The sequence below is a fragment of the Sceloporus undulatus genome, chromosome 4 (assembly GCF_019175285.1).
Source record: "Sceloporus undulatus isolate JIND9_A2432 ecotype Alabama chromosome 4, SceUnd_v1.1, whole genome shotgun sequence".
Taxonomy (NCBI): domain Eukaryota; kingdom Metazoa; phylum Chordata; class Lepidosauria; order Squamata; family Phrynosomatidae; genus Sceloporus; species Sceloporus undulatus.
The window spans coordinates 47,884,637-47,904,752 of NC_056525.1; the positions used below are offsets into that span (position 1 = coordinate 47,884,637).

At 41.2% G+C, this 20,116-nt stretch overlaps 1 protein-coding gene across 1 annotated transcript in view; it reads right to left on the reverse strand.

Annotated features, from left to right (window-relative positions):
• The window catches only part of TSHB (thyroid stimulating hormone subunit beta), a 22,429-nt gene extending 2,959 nt beyond the window's left edge, over positions 1 to 19,470 (reverse strand). The window contains exons 1-2 of the mRNA XM_042465482.1: positions 19,419 to 19,470; positions 2,859 to 3,027 (exon numbers count right to left, since the gene is read on the reverse strand). Coding sequence (XP_042321416.1) covers positions 2,859 to 3,026 — 168 coding nt within the window. The 5' untranslated portion in view covers position 3,027; positions 19,419 to 19,470. The remainder of the gene's footprint in view (positions 1 to 2,858; positions 3,028 to 19,418) is intronic.
• Between the last annotated feature and the right edge of the window lie 646 nt (positions 19,471 to 20,116).

Below are 20,116 nucleotides of genomic sequence, written 5' to 3' on the forward strand. Positions count from 1 at the left end.
TGAGCCCTATGGGTCTTCATCTGGGGGGAGCAGAGGATGCTTGGCTATGGGGTTGTCCTGCCATCTCTCCCTCTCTCCTCTTTCCCCATAGGAATCAATCCAAAAACGGAGCTTAAAGAGCACTGAGCCCTATGGGTCTTCATCTGGGGGGAGCAGAGGATGCTTGGCTATGGGGTTGTCCTGCCATCTCTCTCTCTCCCCTCTTTCCCCATAGGAAAGAATCCAAAAACGGAGTTTAAAATCTCTCCCAGATGCAGACCTCACTGAGAAGTCTTCCCTCCGAAGATTCTCTTGGGAGGGAAGGAAGGCAAGCGCCCCCCCCATCTTGTCTTCCCTCCGAAGGGAGTCCGAGGATTCTCTTGGGAGGGAAAGAAGGCAAGCCCCTATAAAACGCTGGGGCTTCATATGCTGGCATATGTTTGAAGAAAATAGGATAAAACCTATGTAACTTGATGGGCCAAGGGCAGAGTCCCCTCCTTGGCAGCCTGGGCATTAAGGGAGCTCCACGGAGGTCCCTTCAAGCGGAGGGAAAGGGAGGGGACTGGACCAAGGGCAGAGCCCCGGCAGCCATTGCAGCTCTTTAAACCGGTTAGAAAAGAAGAGTCCTCTGCTGTCATCCCATTTCCCCTTTTTGGCAGCTTGACACCCTTTTGCTCCTGTGTGTGTGCATGTAATGTGTGCCTTCAGGTTGTGAGCTTCCCTCCCCGCTTTAACTCTTGTCTGGCTCTTTGCTATGGAATTCTGGGAGTTGTTTGCTTGCTTTTCTGTGGTGCTCCAAACAGAGGAGCTTTTGTGGGTTCCCTCCTGGAGGGAAGGAGGAGAAGGTCCTGGGCATCCCTGCCTCCTGCATTGTGACAGCACAGGAGCCCCACTGGACATGACACTAGAGACCCCCGGAGAAGCAGCCAGACCCTCTCCCTCTTGCTCTCTGCTCTGGTCTCTCCTTTCCCTCTCTTTCCCTGCTTTCCTCTTCTCTTCCTTGTCCCACCTTTCCTCCCTTTTTCCTCCCTTCCCTCCCTCCTTCTTTCCCCCCTCACACACACACACCTTCCCTCACTGCAGTCGCTCGCCTGCCTGCCTCCCTCCCTGCTTGTCATTCTTTCAGCCAATCAGAAGACGGAGGAATGAGGGAACGGATTTGAGAACGGATAAGAATACCGCACACACTTCTCTTGGAACGTTTTCATCACGTTTCAGCTCTCTGGGAACACATTCAGAACACATTCAAATCCGTTCCCTCCTGGAACACATTTGGAACACATTTAAGCGTTCTGAGAACCCGATTGGAACACATACGTGCGGTATTCTCAAATGCGTTCCGTTCTCATCACGTGATGAGAACGTTCTCAGAACGCAGTGCGATAATCTTCTATGATTCTGTGATTCTGAGAGGAATCCTTGACCACTATCTTATGGGTGTTTTTTTTCCTCCCAAATCCAATCTGCTGTCAGTGCACAATAGTTCTCCTTATTTTCTTCCTGTTATTTCACATCTCATTTACCCCAGAATTTTTTTTAATAAGGTCACCTATGTTTTACCTTCATCTCTTTTTTTTTTTTTTAAATCTGTTACCTGTTGTTGTTGTTTTTTTATTTCTGAGTCCCACTTTGATCCCATCTCTGGCCCTTTGTGCACAATTAGTTCTTGTTCCAGTAGCAACAACTGACCTATTAGTTCTGTTATGACATGAATCTTAATCCAGCATTAGCTGCTTGACAACTGTACAAGAGTAATCCCACATACTCCAGTGCAGTAGTAAAGTTGATTAGACAGGACTGGAAGTGGTTTCAGCTCTTATTAATTTTCATGAAAGAAGGAGAGAGTGGAATATTAGAATGCACTCTGATCAAAGGAAATTGATTTCTGAACTTTTAAAAAATGTCCTTGAAAGGGCAAAGCATTTTGGATAGTCTTGCAGTGTATGACCTTGCTGGACCACTTTAAGGTCTCTGAAAAGTGATTCCCTATTTACAGCCTTTATCACTGCATCTTCTATATTTCCTCCAGGTTCAAAAGACCTTTAGTTTCTCCTTCTTTACAGCACTTAATTCATCTTTTTTCCGCCTCTAATTGTTCACCAACATATCACTTTACAGATCCTGAGTTACTTACTAAACTCTATCCCTTGACCTTGCTTTTTCTCCTCCTTCCTTTGTTGTTGTAACTCCCTGTTAAGGTATTTCCTTCCTTCTGAAATACACTAAAGATACCTGGTCCCATACAATCTTGGATGCTAAGCAGGGCAGCTTTGGTTTGTACTTGGATGGGAGACTGCCTACCAATATCAGGTGCTGTAGGCTATGTTTTGAAGGAAGGAACTGGTAAAACTACCCCTGGGTATTCCTTGCCTAAGAAAACCCTATGTAATTCATGAAGTCAATAAAAGTCGATAAGCGACAGGAAGGCACATACACACACACACATGATATGTATAGTGACTATTTTTTCAAAAACAAATTCTACTGTGCCCATGTAGAAGATCTCTCATGGATTTCATTTCATTTCCCTTTTCTTTTCCCCCTCTGGATCCCCTATGATATCTTTGTGTGTCTCCTCACCAGACAGAAGAGGTTGTCTATTCTTTCTTTTCCTCTGTGCCCAGTTCTTTAGATTGTTCTTAATAAATATGAACCACGGCTACTGCTTTGCACCAGAGATAGCTGTGATTCTTATATTATCAAGCGTGGGTGATGGCTATGACACTAATACTGTTTAGAGCGATTTCAAATTGTCTCCTTTTGTGTCATATTTCTGACTTCTTTTCCATTATACTTTCTTAAAGAAAAGCCTCTGTTCTCAGCCATAGTCTAAGCAAATGTTGTTGGAAATGACTTAATGGCATATTGCAATAATGTACCCTGGTCATGCAGAATCCTTCACAGATGGTCGTGTTGATAGCCAGACAGTAGGCACACTCCCTCTTCTCCACATGGATGACATATTCAACAGGGATGCAAAGGGACATGCTCTGCCCCAAAGTAAGGGCAAAGACTAAGGGGAGAGAGAATAAAAGGGCAGGATTCATGCTGTATGTAAAGACAAAAAAATGTATTAATCATTGTGGGGTAGAGACAAGTAGCTCCCTACCTTGTGATTTGATACACTTTTTGCAACCAGAATGCTAACTTTTGCCTTTTCTAGTCTAAGATTTTTAAGCCACTGTTAAGGCTACACTGCACTCACAAGGAAACTTACTAAGTTATAAAACATTAAAATACAATTACAATTTAAACACGTGCGCACACACACACAAATGCAGACTGAAGTAAATGCGTCTTATGTAAGAGGTTATGAATTCAGAACTGATGAAACTGTACCTGCCTCCATTAGAAGGATGTTGTATAGATGTGGGGCCACCTCTAAGAAAACCCTACCCAGCACCTTTTCTCCTCTCTGTCCGACAAAAGCCCTTTGTTGGTGGATCAGAAAATAGTATCTCTGGCATTGATCTTAAGAGCAGAACACAGAAAGACAGGCCACGATGGTTAACCTCTTTCAGGTAATTCCCCTAACATGTGAAAGTAACAGCTGCTATGGGAAAAGCTATGAGTGGTTTTCTTTTGGGATACATCTCTTCTCACCTTTTCATAATACAAAGAATCTCAGTGTCAGGTTTGCCCATTTTTTCTCATACTGTTTCCTCCACCGTGAATTTGCACATCTCCGATCAACAATGCTGAAAGAGCACATCTGTCCCCCAATATCAAGCTGTCCAGATGTTTGCACACAAAATCAGACAACAGTGTTTATGTTTAGCAAAACACACAATAGCAGGCTTCCCTCTCCCTTTTTTTTTAGTTTTTTTCTTTTCTTTTCTTTTTGAAACAAGTAACAGAAGATGTGTGACTCTTTCTTTATTCAAGTCAAGTTAGCGTTTATTGTGCTAGCCAAAGGCCATGAATGACAAAACGAGCTTATCAAAAAGCGTAAAACATTTAAAACAAAAGGCACAGAACGCAAAGATGTCACTCAAAAGGAATTGGACCAAATCAACAAGAGAACTCCCGCTTTTGTTTGTCAGCAAAGGTGTTAAGAATTTCTTTATACTGCATAAGAAAACCCACGCATTCCTATGATCATAGAATTATATAGTTAGAAACAACTTTGCAGGTAATTTAATCAAAGTGCTTGTTCAGCAAAGACTGTAACTACAGCATCCCACATAAATGCCTGTCTATCCTCAGCTGAAACACTATCAATGAAAGAGAACCATACATCCCCCAGGGCAGCCTGTTTAACTGTCAAATCTCATTTTCTCTCTCTTTCAACCCCTCCCATTCTCCATCCATCCATCTATCTTTTACCTTTCCCATGAAACTGTCTGTTATTGTTAGGAATCTTCTCATAATCTTTGCAGGGAAGTAAAATAGAGTCAAAATAGCTCTAATTTCCACCCATTGGTCTTGTTTTGTCCACTTGGACAACAGAGCAACAGAGAATGAGTCTGCTTCACATTTTTGTATGACACCCTGCAGGACATTTGAAGAGAACATTCACATCTCTCCCTCATAGTACATATATCCTATTATTTCAACCATTCCTCACAGGATTTTATATCAAGATCTATCATCATCCTAGCAGCCATCTTCTGAATTTGTGGCTCCCAGAATGGAGTTCTATTATTTATTTAAAGAAACTCTATAACTTTTATGCTTCGTGCTTCTATACATGAAACCATGATCCTTTTCATGTGTCTTGTTCCCAAACTACAAGTCTCCAATACTACAAATCTGCATTAGAGATTTTACTGTTAAATATAGGACTTCACATACAGTGTTCCAACCTATTTTTGTTTAGAATCTTTATTATGTCTTCTGTGGTGTTAGCTATCATTTCCAGCTTAATATGCTGCAAAAAGAGATATTCTAGATCAAAGAAATGCTCAGGGTCTGGAAGTTATGATTTAGTAAAACCAGTGCCTGGGAAAACAGAATTCTTAAGTATGGAAATATTGAATTCTGGCAGGTCACAGAACACTAACAATATACAGAGGCCCTCTTGCTGAAACTGCCACCTACCCAAACACAGAATGCTCCTAGGGAAAGAATTCTTATCAAGCCTAATATGAAATTTAGAGCACAACTTGCTAATACCTAAAAATATGCAGTCACAAATACACACACAATCTAGTGCTTTGGCCAGATACCCACCTAACAGCCCTGCAGTGATTCTGGATCTGGAATGATAGACCAACTTCTTGGCAGCCAGCTCTTTTCTTCATGCAGGAACCTGAGTATGCATTGAGTTTATTACAGAGGCAATAAGCCAGAGTGCATTTTATAGCCTCCTGGCTGATCTACCTGTTTATATAATTGCATTAATTGCATCTCTTAATCTCTGTAATATCTACTGAAGATTCATACTTGCTCACGAAGGAAATGGGACTGGAATAAGCAAAACTATCATGTCTCCGCCTAGCAGCTGGACCGCAATGCTAATGAAATTGATGTTAATCACTCTCCATCAAATAAAATATGTATATGTGGACTAAAAAAGAGCCCTTATTGATCTATTTCAGGAAATACATGTCAGGAAACAAGAATGGATATAAATCAATGCTGCTAGAATATTTCTGAATGATGTTTGCGGGAGAACAAAAGCCCGTATGCGAGTTGCTGTGTGGCAATCAGGCAAGACAAAGGGCAGTCAAATCTGGAATAAAAACTGGAGAAGTGGGTGCACAGCCAGTTTGTCACATCCCAGTAGTGGAATCACTCTAACTGAAAGAAGTGCAGGATGATACTATGGTGTCACTATACCTTCATGGGAAAGTAGAAATACTGGCTGAAATTCAACAACTTTCAATCAAATTATACCCAACAGATAGCCATCCAGCCTCTGTTTAAAAACCTCTAAGGAAGGAGACTCCCCTACACTCCGAGGGAGTGTGTTCCACTGTCAAATAGCCCTTACTGTCAGGAAGTTCCTCCTAATGTTTAGGTGGAGTCTCTTTTCCTATAGCATGCATTCATTGTTCCAGATCCTGCTTCCCTGATAGTCCAACAACAGATAAATACCTGCAGGATCCAAAAAATACAGATGTAACTCTCCATTGCACTTGAACAAGTCACAAACAGGATGCCAGTCAATGTCTCTGAACATCCAGTAAACCTCTGAGAATGTGATAGTGCTATTGCACATTTAAAGGCTTGGCTGGAAGCATCCATAGGCAATATTATTTTTACCATTTGCAAGCTCTCCTTCAGTTGTCGGTTCCACTAATATCCATTGCAACAAACTCTAGCCAGTTCATTCTTTGTAGACACCAGGCTACTGTAAACTGGGAACCAACAATTAGAAATGAAGTTGTTTGTTCCCCTCTGCAATTTAAACACTTCCTTGCAATGAAGTGATAGAAGCTGTAATGATAAGTGTTTTTACTTGAAACCGAGTCTTTTTTGGTTAGCTCCAGCTATATTTCAGACAAGGAAGATACCCAAAGAAGGTTATGAACAAATTAACTTAAAAGCACAGGCAAGTTGAGGCTATCTTTCAGATCATATCTGACTCCTAAGACAGCAAAGCATGAGCTTTGGGAATGGGATCAGAAGAAGATGGGCAACTGGTGGAACTCTTGTAAAGCTGGAGAGATTAACTTGCATGCCAACTGGCTGCCCCAGTTAGAATCTAAGCACCTGTATTTTGTACTAATTGTAGTTTCTGAACTATCGTGATAGGTAGCCCCATGCAGAACATTCTGTATTGGCCCAGTGAGGGGGTTAACAAAGCATGGATAGTAATGGTCCACCATCCCTCTCTTGGAGGGGTGCAAGTTGATACACCAGGAGAAGCTGCTAAAGGGCACACTGTGCCAGTAAGGCTATTAGTCTCTAGCTGGGTCCAAGAATGCCCTAAACTGTAAGGTTATTCCTTTTGAGGGAGTTTAGAACCACACCCTTGCACCCAGAAGCATCCAGCAGATGGGATTTTGTCTCTGCTTATTTTGCTCAGCACTTTTCCCCATTCCACAATAGCTAGGGGAAAATACTGAGACAGTGACTGTTGAAAGACAGATCTCAGCCAACATGCCTTCTTCTTGCTCAAAGTGACATCTAGAAAAAAAATGCCTCAAAGAATTTCTTAAACAGCAACTCTCAGAATTCTTGACAGCCAAAAACAGGCTCTTCTCACATGACAAACATGAGAAATTGCCTGACTCTTGACCAAAATAATAGCTGTGGGTAAAATACTGTATGTGCAGTCATCAGTTGTAAACACACGTTATGTTAATCAGCTCATTTGTGTATAAATTTTATCAAAGACCAATGGTCCTGACTGGTGTGTCAATGATGAGCTAATTGTAAATTGGGATGAGCTGGTGACTTAAGCAATAAATTTGTTTATATGTTATGCATCAAGTCCTTACATTGGTAAATCACTTACTTATGGCCACTATTACTTCTGTTTTGGCCCCAAGGTAGGTAAAAATCTAAAGTAGAAATGTTTAAGAAAATGAAGACATTAGGAGCATATTCATAGAAGGAAAGCATTAGAACATCTGATAGTTGTCCCAGACTGTCAGAACCTCTGTCAGTACCTCTTGCTCTAGCTTTAGAACCTACTACTGCACTCCCTCGGAGTGTGATGGAATCTCCTTCCTTGGAGGTCTTTAAGCAGAGGCTGGATGGCCATCTGTCGGGGATGCTTTGATTTAGATTTCCTGCATGGCAGGGGGTTGGACTGGATGGCCCTTGTGGTCTCTTCCAACTCTATGATTCTATGATTGTTTAAAATGTGTTCACACAAAAGACAGCTAGAAATATCTGCTTGAAAGTCTCTTGAAAATCTGTCAGATCACTCTTGTATATATTTATTGTCATTTTCAAAGAATTCTAAATGTTTAGTGAGAAATGTTTGGTATAGTCATAATCCAATGCAATGGCACAGCCTATTACAGTATGTTATAACATATCATGGCTGGAATCCTGTATGGGGATTATGGATGGGCAAGTATTGTAGTTACAGTGCTATGCAGTGAATCCCAGCCCAGCACCAATTACTGGGCAGCTGCTGCTGCAATCGACAAAGATCTGTTGATGGGGAAGCAGTTGGATGACTGTCTCACTCCCTTCCATGAGCAATCTCTGGTGCAACAGCCAGAAACAGGATCCCTTCACAAATTTGTTTCATGCTGGAGATCGCTCATGTGAGGAGAGATGGGGAATAAGAGATTTTCACAGTCCCTGCATAGCCTCTAAACTGGGGGCTATGTAGGGATCATGAATACACAGTAGTCATATATAAATGAAAATACAGTTGTCCCTCCCTCACAACCACCCTGTGAGGCTAGATAAAGAGCATAGATGCTTCCTAGGGCCATTGAGAGCAAGACAATCTATATCTTCCTGTGACTTAAGGCCCAAACAGACAGGCCAAAATAAAGCTGCTTCGGAGATATGCTGTTTAAATGATGCATGAATCCTAAAAGGCCGAAAGCCGCACCGAAGCCATGCTGTGGCGCAGCTTCTGGCCTCTTAAGATGTGTATGTCATTTAAACAGCATACCTCCAAAGTGACCCAAAGCAGCTTTGGCCTATTTTGGCCTGTCTGTTCGGGCCCTTAGAATCTCCACTTAGGTTATCACTAGAGCTACCATAGTGCCTAGGGGCACAGTCGGGGGAAGGGCAAATTACTTCTCCCATCATTGCAGTCTGTGCAAACTTGTCCCACCCGTGTGATCTGCATTACATATGAAGACTCTTACAATCACAAAGTGTACTTAAAAGTCTCCCCGATGGGTTCCCTGTTGTTTATCCCTAAGTAAATATGCATAGGATAAATTGTATGCAGCCTTTGTGATTCCTTGAGGACTGAATTGCTGTCTTTGTATTATTATTATTATTATTATTATTATTATTATTATTATTTGGTTACTGATAACGTATTACTGATAATGTATTACCAACTCATCTCTTTAGGGGACAGAATTATACAGAAGTCTTGATGGCCCAATTTTACCTGATCATTCTGGGGCAAAGGGCTCAGCCCTTCCATCTACTCTTGGGAAGGTTTTAATCCAACTCACCCCTTGTTCTAGGGTCCATGCCTAACTAGTGCAGTCCAGTTCCCTATCTGTACTGTCTAAAGTTAGCTAGTTAGCCAGTTGGCTGTATGACTTGTCCAGCTGCCACTAAACTCCAGAAGCCTCATTCAGTGACAGCTAGTTTAAATGTGAATAATTCATCTCTAACCTTTCTCTTAACCAAAACAGCTAACTCACTGACATCAGCAATTTACACTTTCATGAAATGAAAGCTCCCACTGCTGTGTTGCTTTTAGATGAGTAATCTCAGGAACCCAAATAACAGGGCACTGGATGTGCCTCCATGATAAGTAATGTTACACAAAATGCAAGAGATTACTAAGTAGAAGAAAGATTATGACATCACAAATGTTGTACAAACATGAAATAATTAGGAACATGTTGTTAAAGGGATATAGAACTAATTCAATTGAAAGGAAACAGAGGCACATCCACCATCCCTTGCGACCAGAATGCAGAATGGGCAGCTGCAAAAGAGATCGGGGATTAAGAGTTATGTGGAAGGAGGAATTTGGACAGGTATCATTAGTCTTACAGGGTTAAAAAAAAGATATAGCTGCTGAAATTCCCTCTGTTCTGATGAATTTCAAAGCCTGTATAAAAAATCTGCCAGTGCAAGTCCTGTCAATGTTGTCGTTTAGTTCTGAGCTCTCATAATTAATTGAAATGATCTCTTGCTTCCGGGATTAGCTGCAACATTATATTGGCAGACCAGGATTTGATAAGCTTTATTTCATTTTCTCCCCACAGCAAATAAATTGTCTGGGCTTATGCTTCCATGTATAAAGCCAAGGTAAAAAGTATGTTCTTTCAGTAGAGTTCTTTATAAAAGTCAATCTGATTTTCCAAATGATTACAGGGGATGGTATCTTGAGTATTTATCAGAGATTACTTTAAAAAGACAGGTTGTTTATCCATAACTGTTGCTCTTCAGGTACAGTTGTCCTGTACTTAGCTACATTCAGGAAACTTCTAAAGTTAGGTATGAACTTTGACAGGTATCTTGCCCAGCACACGTACCACCCACTTTCATCCCTTCCAGCTCAGTTTTGTGGACAAATAACAGCACATATAAAGGAAACAATAGCAAAAAACACAGGCCGAATAGCACCTGCTGTAGGGAATGCAGATGGGTTGTGTGATTGTATGAGAGACCCACTGAAGAGAAGCAACTTGTGTACTTCATGGTAACTGTGTGATCCCATATACAGAAAGAGTAGGAAGCTTATTTAGTGGAGGACAGACGTTAAGGTGTCAAACAGTAGAGTACAGTACAAGCCTTCCAAAGGAAGCTTCTCTTGTGGCTCTGACAATGAGTCTACATAGTGGCCAGAGCTGCCAGACCAAGAACATCTTAGGCCATGATGATGTTACAGCATCTGGTCCTTCATGAAGTCATATGGAGCAGGCTCTGGCAAGCAACAGTTTTGTCACCTAGCTTTTGGGCACACAATAGAGACAAAATTACACATCCAATTTAATCAATGAGCCAAGATTGAGAGTGGAAGATACACTTGCTAAAGCTAAATCTATTTGTGTGTAAATATATATGCAACTCTATATTTACTTCCTGATTGTCCCTGGGTTTTTTTAAGATCAGGTATGCCTCAGTACAATTGTCAGGATTTTAAGTAACAGAGAAACTTCTACTTGTGAACCTTTTCAACAGGAAAATCATCATTCAGAAATAATTTCATTTAAAATGATTTGGTCCTTGGTAAAGACTTTAATTACAGCTCATGTAATTCAAATGTTAACTAAATCAAGTTTAAACAATGAGAACATATTTCTTCATTTGAAAGTTAAGTGTTCCAAGCTCTGTATGGAGCAGGAGGAACACACACACATACCCCAAAAAATTCCCAATTGCTGTTTTTAATACCTTGCAAGCACTACTTCTAAGAACACAGGGAAGGAATAATCCAGCTAAAATAATTATTGTAAGCTATGCTTTGAACAAAAAGTACCCAAACTTTTTCTAGTTCTGTTTTTAACACTTTTCCAAGCAGTATTTTTAACAAATGGTAGTTGTAGTTCAGCCAAAAAAACTTTCCCAATGCAAAAATAAAAAAAATTATTGGATTATTTCCATTAACCAATGATCATCATTTTATTTTATTTTTTATTCCCCCCCCCCTTTTTTTTTTACAGTTAGGTTGCAGAATTCTCCCTCATCCCTGAAGATTGATGATGATGATGGTGATGATGATGACTGATGGACCAACAGGCAATAGAAACTATAGAGACAGAAACACTAGAAGTAGAAAGTGCAATCTTATCTATGGACATCTATTCAGAATTCAGCTTACTGTGATGCTTTAAAATTCAGATAATTGTACATGTCCCAGTCATGATTCCAAAAGTTTCTTTGAGAGCAGGGAGGGGTTCAAGGTGCAAATGATGTCTTTTGGGGGATTCTGGGAGTTGTAGTCCAAACAATAAATTTTCTAAGCTGTGCACACAAGTAGCTTAGCCTGGAATCAACCCAGACTTGTGCATTAAACATGTTGTAAAATTCCTCTCCAACACAGATTAGAACAAAGATTCTGAAAATTTTCAATGTTTTCAATGTTTCTAAATCAGAACAGGAACTTAGTGGATTTCAGTAAGTCCTTGTTCTGGTCTGAACGCTTTGAAATGCGATGAGATGTTCTCCTGTACATGTCTACTGAAGTCTACCCTAACTGCGGGGTCTGCTGTCTGATTTGTATCAAGGACCATGATCCTTTCCACAAAAACACACTCTTTATTCTAGAATGAGACAGGAAGAAAGGAGCTATTATACATCAAGAATCAGGCATGCATTGGACTGAGTCAAACCCTATCACTTTTCAACACAGAGATAGTTCATTTTTCTAGAACTGGATTGTTCCATTCTCAGACTGATATGTGTTGCTCTGAGGTTTAACAAGAAATGCTTATGCACAAAAAAGAGGCCTGTTTTATATGCTAGTGGCTTTCCAGATTACAAATGAATCATTCACTTGCTGTGTATATCATAAAAATGTATTTATAGGTCCAGCCTGTTAATGATTTCAATACATTTGCTGACTGCTTATATACTTAAGGTGGGTATTTTTCTTAGTAATTTGGAAGAGCTATGCTGGTAAATCTGCTGGTTTTCAGGAAACTGATACTGGAAAACATTAGTAATGCAGAGTTGAAATATTGGAAGTGATTTCTAAATACTGTGTATAGATTTTATTTTTAAACTCAGAAATAACAGAATGGACTAGACTCGTTTCTAGTCCATGAAAGGTAACTATTGCATAAATCAAATATATTCAAGGGGAGCTATGTTGACCATGCGGCAAAATACAACAAAACCCCAAATCCACAAAAAATGATACTTTTATTGAACCAACTAAAAAGCACAAAATACATCACGCAAACTTTCAAAGAAAGCTTCACTGGTTTCCTAATCAGCAAAAAGATGTTTAAAATCATGGAGGAGGGGGAAAGTGGCAATGTTAGAGTCACAGGTCTACATTTTGTTTCAGATGTTACATCTGTTGTCAGTTCAGATGATCTAGACTGAAAGGACATCAATTCAGGCAAATGTCTCCAGTCCTCACATGGCCAGGAAAGGGAGTGACCTCTGCTAGTATTAATCTCTCTCTCTAGAGTCTAGACCATCTGAACTGACAACAGAAGAAACAGACCTATGAACCTAAAATCATCACTTTTCTTCTGTATGATAGTTAACATCTTTCCCAGATGAAGAAGCCAGTGAAGTGTCAAACATGGTGTATTTTGTGTTTTTAATTGTTCCCATAAAGGTATCTTTTTTGCGGATTTTATTGTATTTTGCATAATAGAAGTGTATCTATCAAACAAGATGCATCTTCTACACTCCACTTTCAATTCCTCAGCAGTTTTCTGCCACTTTCTTTAGCTAGAATTTATCAGATAAAATTAAAAGACTATGGCAAAATCTAAAGGGTTCTCCGTAGGCCTTCCACATTCCACAATTATAGTGCTATGATTCTACCTTGACTGCCATGGCAAGAACCTGCAGAGGTCTGCAGTTTAGGGAGGAGTATTTCAAATTCTCAGATAGTGATTGCCAGGTCATGAATTTAATTTTGTTTTGAATGTTATATGAATGTTTTGAACCTTCCTATTATGTAAGCATTATGTGTCTTAGGTGTATTAATTAATTAATTGTATGTCAATTGCTGCAGTTCTTTTGACAGTGTACAGATAAGCTAAAAAACATTTGACACCAGGAAAACCCTGACAGTTATATAACAGCAGATAACAAAAACAAAATAAAAACAGCTGAAGGGCATGGTAACACAGCAGCACATAAATAAAGCAAGAGTCTGAAGATCTAAAATACAAAATAAAGCAGTAGTGTCAAATTTAGCACCAAAAACTATAATATGAAAATCATAGCACAAGTGTTGGTTTTCAATCTCCCTCCCTCTTTTTAAAGAAAAGTTATAATTCTGATCAAAATCAGAATGACTTTAATGCTCTTAGAGAATGAAACTATTTTAAACATAAGAGAATTCCTATTACAATAACATTTGTCTGTAAAATGACAGAATCTGTTTTACTGAACAGTTTTCATCTTCCTCTGAAATACTACCTTATGATATGTGCACATTATTTCCTGTTATGTTTCACAGCTATACTCAAATGACAGGTGAGCCCAACCCAGCCAATTATTGTTCTACATGACTAATCTCTGAACTCTTTTATCATTTCCCTTGTTGCCATAGGGACCTCTTTATGCTTTGTCCAGCCCTCCAGCGAACATTTCCCCTAGTTTATTAAATACACAGAAACATGATAAGGCATAGTACCTGCTACTCAGAATAGCTGCCCAGTAAGTACAGCCATTACTTCCTTCTTCTATCTTTGGTGAGTTCTAAGAGATCTGGTTCAGATTTTTGTTATTACAAATATTTTGTACTTTCTAGTTTATTATTTAGAAACATAATAGTTGAGAGTACTCTTGAGAAGCAGAAATGGATTAAGTATAAACTGCTGAGTCTGAATTGGGATGTTGCTTTTAATTATTTCTATCCTACTTTGTTGTATTTGGAACTGGTTGGTCTTTTCAAGTTAGAGATTAGAAGTAGAGGAGTACCATTTAAACAGGGCAGAAACAGTGGTGACAGATTATATCTGATCAGTTTCACCAAGGTCTATTTCTGTGCACTAAAACTAGGTAACTTTCCTACTCCACACACTGCATTTCTAGGAAAATTGCTAGTCTGAGGTGAGAAAGAAAGAGAGGTTTTGTTTTGTTTTACACAGCAGTATATCATATAGTAAGGGTATACAGTACAACATATCTTTTCTGTTGAGGTCTGCTTTCCAGGAGGGGGATGTAATCCGTCAGTGCCATATGCAGATAGCAGGCACAGCTAGAGCCAAAGATGGGCAGGGCCATCCCTTTTCCTCACTTCTGGTTTGCCACCTTGTGCAAAGGCCACCAGGTAACAGTACATTTGACCCTTCTTTGTCCTTCATCTCCAATAGGAAACTGATATTAAGGGCAGTAGAATCGTAGAATCGTAGAGTTGGAAGAGACCACAAGGCCATCCAGTCCAATCCCCTGTGATGCAGGAAATCAAAATCAAAGCATCCCCTGTGACCGATAACCATTCAGCCTCTGTTTAAAGACCTCTAAGGAAGGAGACTCCACTACACTCCGAGGGAATGTGTTCCACTGTCGAACAGCCCTTACTGTCAGTACTTTTCTCTGTTCCAGGCTTCAGATTTTTATTTACAATTCCAGCGCCAGTTACATCACTGGCTTCTTGTCAATAACCAATAAAGTATCTTAAAGTGTCTTGACCTAGTTCTTGCTGCAAACTGCACTATTTCTGACTACCTGGCACTTGACTTTCCACTATCTGATCATCATTTAATCTCCTTTGCTCTAACTTATACTCCTCCTCCTCGCCATACTATTCAACGCCATTTTCGTGATCTTCAATCTGTTGACTCTAACCATTTTGGTCTGACCCTGGATTCATCTCTCTCTTCCCTAAATCTCAGGGATTCTGCTGATTCAGCTCTTTATTTAACTCCACTCTTTCCTCAACTCTTGACCATTTTGCCCCTGTCTCTGTACGCACTTCTTCCTCTAAGACTAGACCTCAGCCCTGGCTTACCCCCAACATTAAGTTTCTCCGGTCCTGCTCTAGAGCGGCTGAACGTCTTTGGAGAAAGTCCAAAGAGTGGGCTGATTTTATCCATTTCAAATTTGTTCTTTCTTCCTTCTCACATGCCCTCTCTATGGCAAAACAGAATTATTACAAATCATTGATCTCCGCCAATGAGAGGTGCCCGCAGCGTTTGTTCTCCACCTTCAACACTTTGCTTAAACCTCCCTCTCCTCCTGTCTCTTCATCATTCTCTCCTAATGACTTTGCTAATTATTTCATCTCTAAGATTTCCACTATTCGCTCTGAGATAGTCCCCCCCAATTCTTCTTCTGCTCTTAATCTTCTATCGCTCTCGCCTAACAAATATTCTGTGTTTCCTCCTGCCTCTTCGGATGAACTCTCTACACTTCTGAACTCTTCCAAACCTGCAACCTGTTCTCTTGATCCAATTCCTACTCGTCTTCTAATCTCTATAGCTCCCTCCTTTCTGCCCTTGCTTCTCCATATCTTCAATCTCGCTCTCTCTACAGGCTCCTTCCCTTCAGACTTCAAACATGCTCTCATTTCCCCAATTCTGAAAAAACCTTCTCTTGACCCCTCCTCTCTGTCTAGCTATCGTCCGATTTCTCTTCTTCCTTTTCTTTCTAAGGTTTTGGAACGGGTTGTTTATTCTCGCTGTCTTGAGTTTCTTGAAGCCAACTCCATCCTCAATCCCTTTCAGTCTGGTTTCCGCCCAAGGCATTCTACAGAGACAGCTCTCACCAAGATCAGGGATGTAGCCGGGGGGGGGGATCTGGGGGTCCGGACCCCCCCTTCCATTAGAAAAATGAATGGTGTGTGCTGCTGCGCCGCCGCACTCAAGCCCCATTATAATGGTGGCACTTAGTCTGGACCCCCCCCTTCCTAAAATCCTAGCTACGTCCCTGCTAAGATTTTGAATGACCTTTTACAGGCCATGGCTAATGGCCTTTACTCTGTTCTCATCCTTCTTGATCTGTCTGCAGCCTTTGACACCGTTGATCACTCTCTTCTAGTTAATATACTTTCTGACTTTGGGTTCTCAGACTCTGTTCTTCACTGGTTTAGATCTTACTTGTCTGGCAGATCTTTTGCAGTAGTTGCTGGCGGTCAGACTTCTTCTCCTGTTCCCTTATCTGTTGGAGTTCCCCAGGGCTCTGTTCTGGGTCCCCTTCTGTTTTCTCTCTACACACTGTCCTTAGGAAAACTCATCAGCTCTTTTGGCTTTTCCTACCATCTGTATGCCGATGACACCCAGCTGTATCTTTCCGCCCCTAACCTTTCTCCAAGGCTTGAACAGCAAGTTTCGTCTTGCCTCACAGCTGTCTCGCAGTGGATGCGCTATTGGCGTTTGAAGCTCAACATGTCCAGGACAGAGATTCTTGTCTTTCCTCCTAAGCCCACCCTTCAACTCTCCTTTTCTGTCTCTGTGGACAACATTTCTATTCAACCAGTCCAGCAAGCCCGCAGTCTTGGTTTTATCTTTGACTCTTCTCTGTCGTGTATCCCTCAGATCCAGACCACAGCCAAGGCTTGTAGATTCTTTTTGTACAATATTGCCAAAATCTGACCATATCTCTCCGCCTCTACTGCCAAGATCCTGGTCCATGCCCTAGTGATCTCACAACTTGATTACTGTAATGTCCTCCTGGCTGGGCTTCCTCTTTCTCACCTCCGTCCTTTAATCTCTATTCAGCGTTCAGCTGCACGCATTATCACTTCCATCCACCGCTTTGACCACATCTCTCCTGTGTTGGCATCCCTTCACTGGCTCCCCCTCCCTTTCTGCATTCAGTATAAGCTCCTGCTATCGACATTTAAAGCACTCCATGGACTGGCCCCTCCTTACTTATCAGACCTTCTTTCTCCTCACCTTCCCACTCGGGCTCTCCGTTCTGGTAGTCAAGGTCTGCTGTCTCAGCCCAGGATTTCCTCTGCCCCATCCCGGATTTGCCCCTTTTCACTTGCTGCCCCCCACTCCTGGAACCTTCTTCCCCCACAAGCAAGAGCCATCACTTCTTTAACCAGCTTCAAAATGAAGTTGAAAACCATCCTGTTCAGAGAAGCCTTCCCAGGCATTGCATAATTGTCGCTTACTATTTGATGTTCTTTTGGTGCCTGTTTATCAAACCATTTCCTGTATTGCTATGTACTGTATATGCATTATCCTACTTGAGAGTATGTATTTTCCCTTGAAAATAATTAACCATCCATTATGAAGCCAAGCCCTCCCTCCAGTCCATCTGCCTTGGTCCAGGTCTTGGAGGTTGAGAGGAACTGCTGGACCTCTTACCCTTTCAGTCCACCACTCCCTTCTCCTTCTGTGTCATGTCTTTTTAGATTGTAAGTCTAACTAAAAAGATTGCATGTACAGCGCTGTGTAAATTTACAGCGCTTCATAAATAAAGGTTAATAATAATAATAAATAATTAAAGAAAGATAGCCTCATTTTGTTCTCCTTCCTAAAGGTTATTCAGACGTTGTTTTTGTTAGTGCAACTATATGAATAATCTCACTGACACATTCTAGTTTTGTTGTTCACACTATTTTTTTTAATAAGAATCACAGCTATGCTCATTTCTACAAGTTCGGTTGTTCACACGTGTCAGAATTGCAAATAAAGGGCCTGAACAGACAGGCCGAAATAAAGCTGCTTTGGGTCACTTTGGAGATATGCTGTTTAAATGATGCATACATCTTAAGGGCCTAGTAGCCGCACCAAAGCCACACTCCAGTCCTAAGGACAAGCACAGGTTTGGAGCAGCCTCTAGCCTCTTAAGATGTGTGTGTCATTTAAACAGCATACCTCCAAAGTGACCTGAAGCAGCTTTATTTTAACCTGTCTGTTCAGGCCCAAAGTTGAAGTTAGTGATGCAGATGTATTCAAAACAGCTTCATTTATATACCGCTTCATACTGAATTAACAGTGTCTAAGCGGTTTACAACTGTAAGCTAATTGCCACCAACAATCTGGGTACTCATTTTAGCAACCTCGGAAGGATGCAAGCCTGAGTCGAGCTTGAGCCCTTTTTGCTGGTATTGAACTCGCAGCCTTATGGTTTTGAGTGAGTGGCTGCAGTACATGCATTTAACCACTGTGCCACCAGGGCTATTCAAAACACACTCAAGGCATACCAAGTTTTATCCCAGTTTATCCCAGGTCTATTCGTATTGGTTATTCACACATCCGACATGTTAATCTTTTAGAAAAATATGGGGGGGGGACCCTGAGATGTAGTATCCTGGGTTAAGTAGGTTTTTGGCAGCCCCCCTTCCAAATTTACTCAGGTGCATTTGAAATGCATGTGATCAACAATGATTCAACCCACATTCTACTAGGATTACTTTCACCCTCTGAATAACCCCCTAGAAAGCTGAAGCTCTGCCCTTCACCCCCTAAGTGAAGGCTGGAATAAGTCTTCCCCCCCACCCCCCGGGCCTCAACTTCCAACTTTTCTGGTGGACATCCTGAAGGCCAGGGAAGAATGAGATCTATACCATTCCCCTTTTCATAAATGCTTCTGATGATACTGGCTCTAAGTACTAGTGTGGCAGCTTGCTGGTGATCTGATTATTGGGGTCTCTCTGACTCTTTCTTCAGAAAAGACCCAAGCAGAGTAAATAGCTGCAGCCCCTGAGATGTTGTAGTTGGGTTGTTGAAGGAGAGCTAAAGAGCAGGGGATGTTACAGGGCATAGTAACTGGTTTGCTTTCTCCATTGTTATCCTCCCTCTCCTTCCAGAAGTTGATCCCTTGTTGATTTCCTGAAGGTCTCATGTTTGGCTTTCTCCCTTTATGTGCTGCCTCATCACCACTGCAGATCTGCTTGGGGAGAACTTTCTGTACCTTTTCCTTGCTAAAGTTAGTCCAGGATCCCAGTGTAATATCACAGAACTTTCTGTATGATTGCCATACCATTTCTCTCCTATTCATGCAATATTTATCCTGTTCTTTTTGATCTTCTACCCTCTGTCTCAAATCACTCCTCACCCAGTAGATTGCCACAGGAGGTGGCCAGGGGTTTTGGCTGACTGCCTGCAAAAGACTTTTGAAAATTATTCTGATGGCAATAGGTCTCACCCACTGCCATATAGGCAGTTGGTAAAAGGCAATGCAGCCTACTAAAGGCTCCATTTAAGCATTAAGCACTATTTAAACTGGATTTGTCATCGGTAAAACAGCTTTCTATATTAATCAAACTGTCATCAAGAGGGAAAGGGGGGAGTACATACCTGAGTAATTTCTACCCTAAGTGCAGGTTGTGGGTGGTCATCTAGGTCACCTGATCACTCCTGCCATAGAGAGGTAACCCCCTTGTTTGTATTAGCATTCAGAAAAGGTGGTGTCACCCCCCTTCTTCTTTTTTTAAATTTGGTGTGCATTTCACCTTCTCCTTGCATCAGTGTGGCTAAATAATGGGGGCCCTATGTGGCTTTCCAAACTGATTTCAGTTTGGATCAAAATAGGTGTGGCAGTAAAGGGCTCAAACTGAGGCAGGGACAATCTTGCAGATTCAGCCCACAAGGCTCCTTCACTTGACAGAAGGACCCATGGGCAGTCAGCATCACGGAAAACAGGGAAAGGCCATTTGATTATGCAAATATGCACATTTGTGGTGGTAAATTAAAAAAAAACCTAACAGAACCACAGCTGCCATGGTTGTGTGACCGAACATGAACTGATTCAGTGAGCATATGCACACAGCAAGAAACACTCCCTTGCACCAGTGTGGCTATGTAATGGGGTTCTCTTGTGTCTTTCCAAATTTATTTCAGTTTGGATTAAAACAAATGTGTGTACCAGTAAAGGGCTCAAACTGGGGCAGAGATAGTCTTGCAGATTCAGTCCACAAGAAGAAACTATAAAGCTCAAATGTCTGGGAAAAGCAAACAGTGATAATGGATGGGAAAACATACTATGCTTGTTTTAT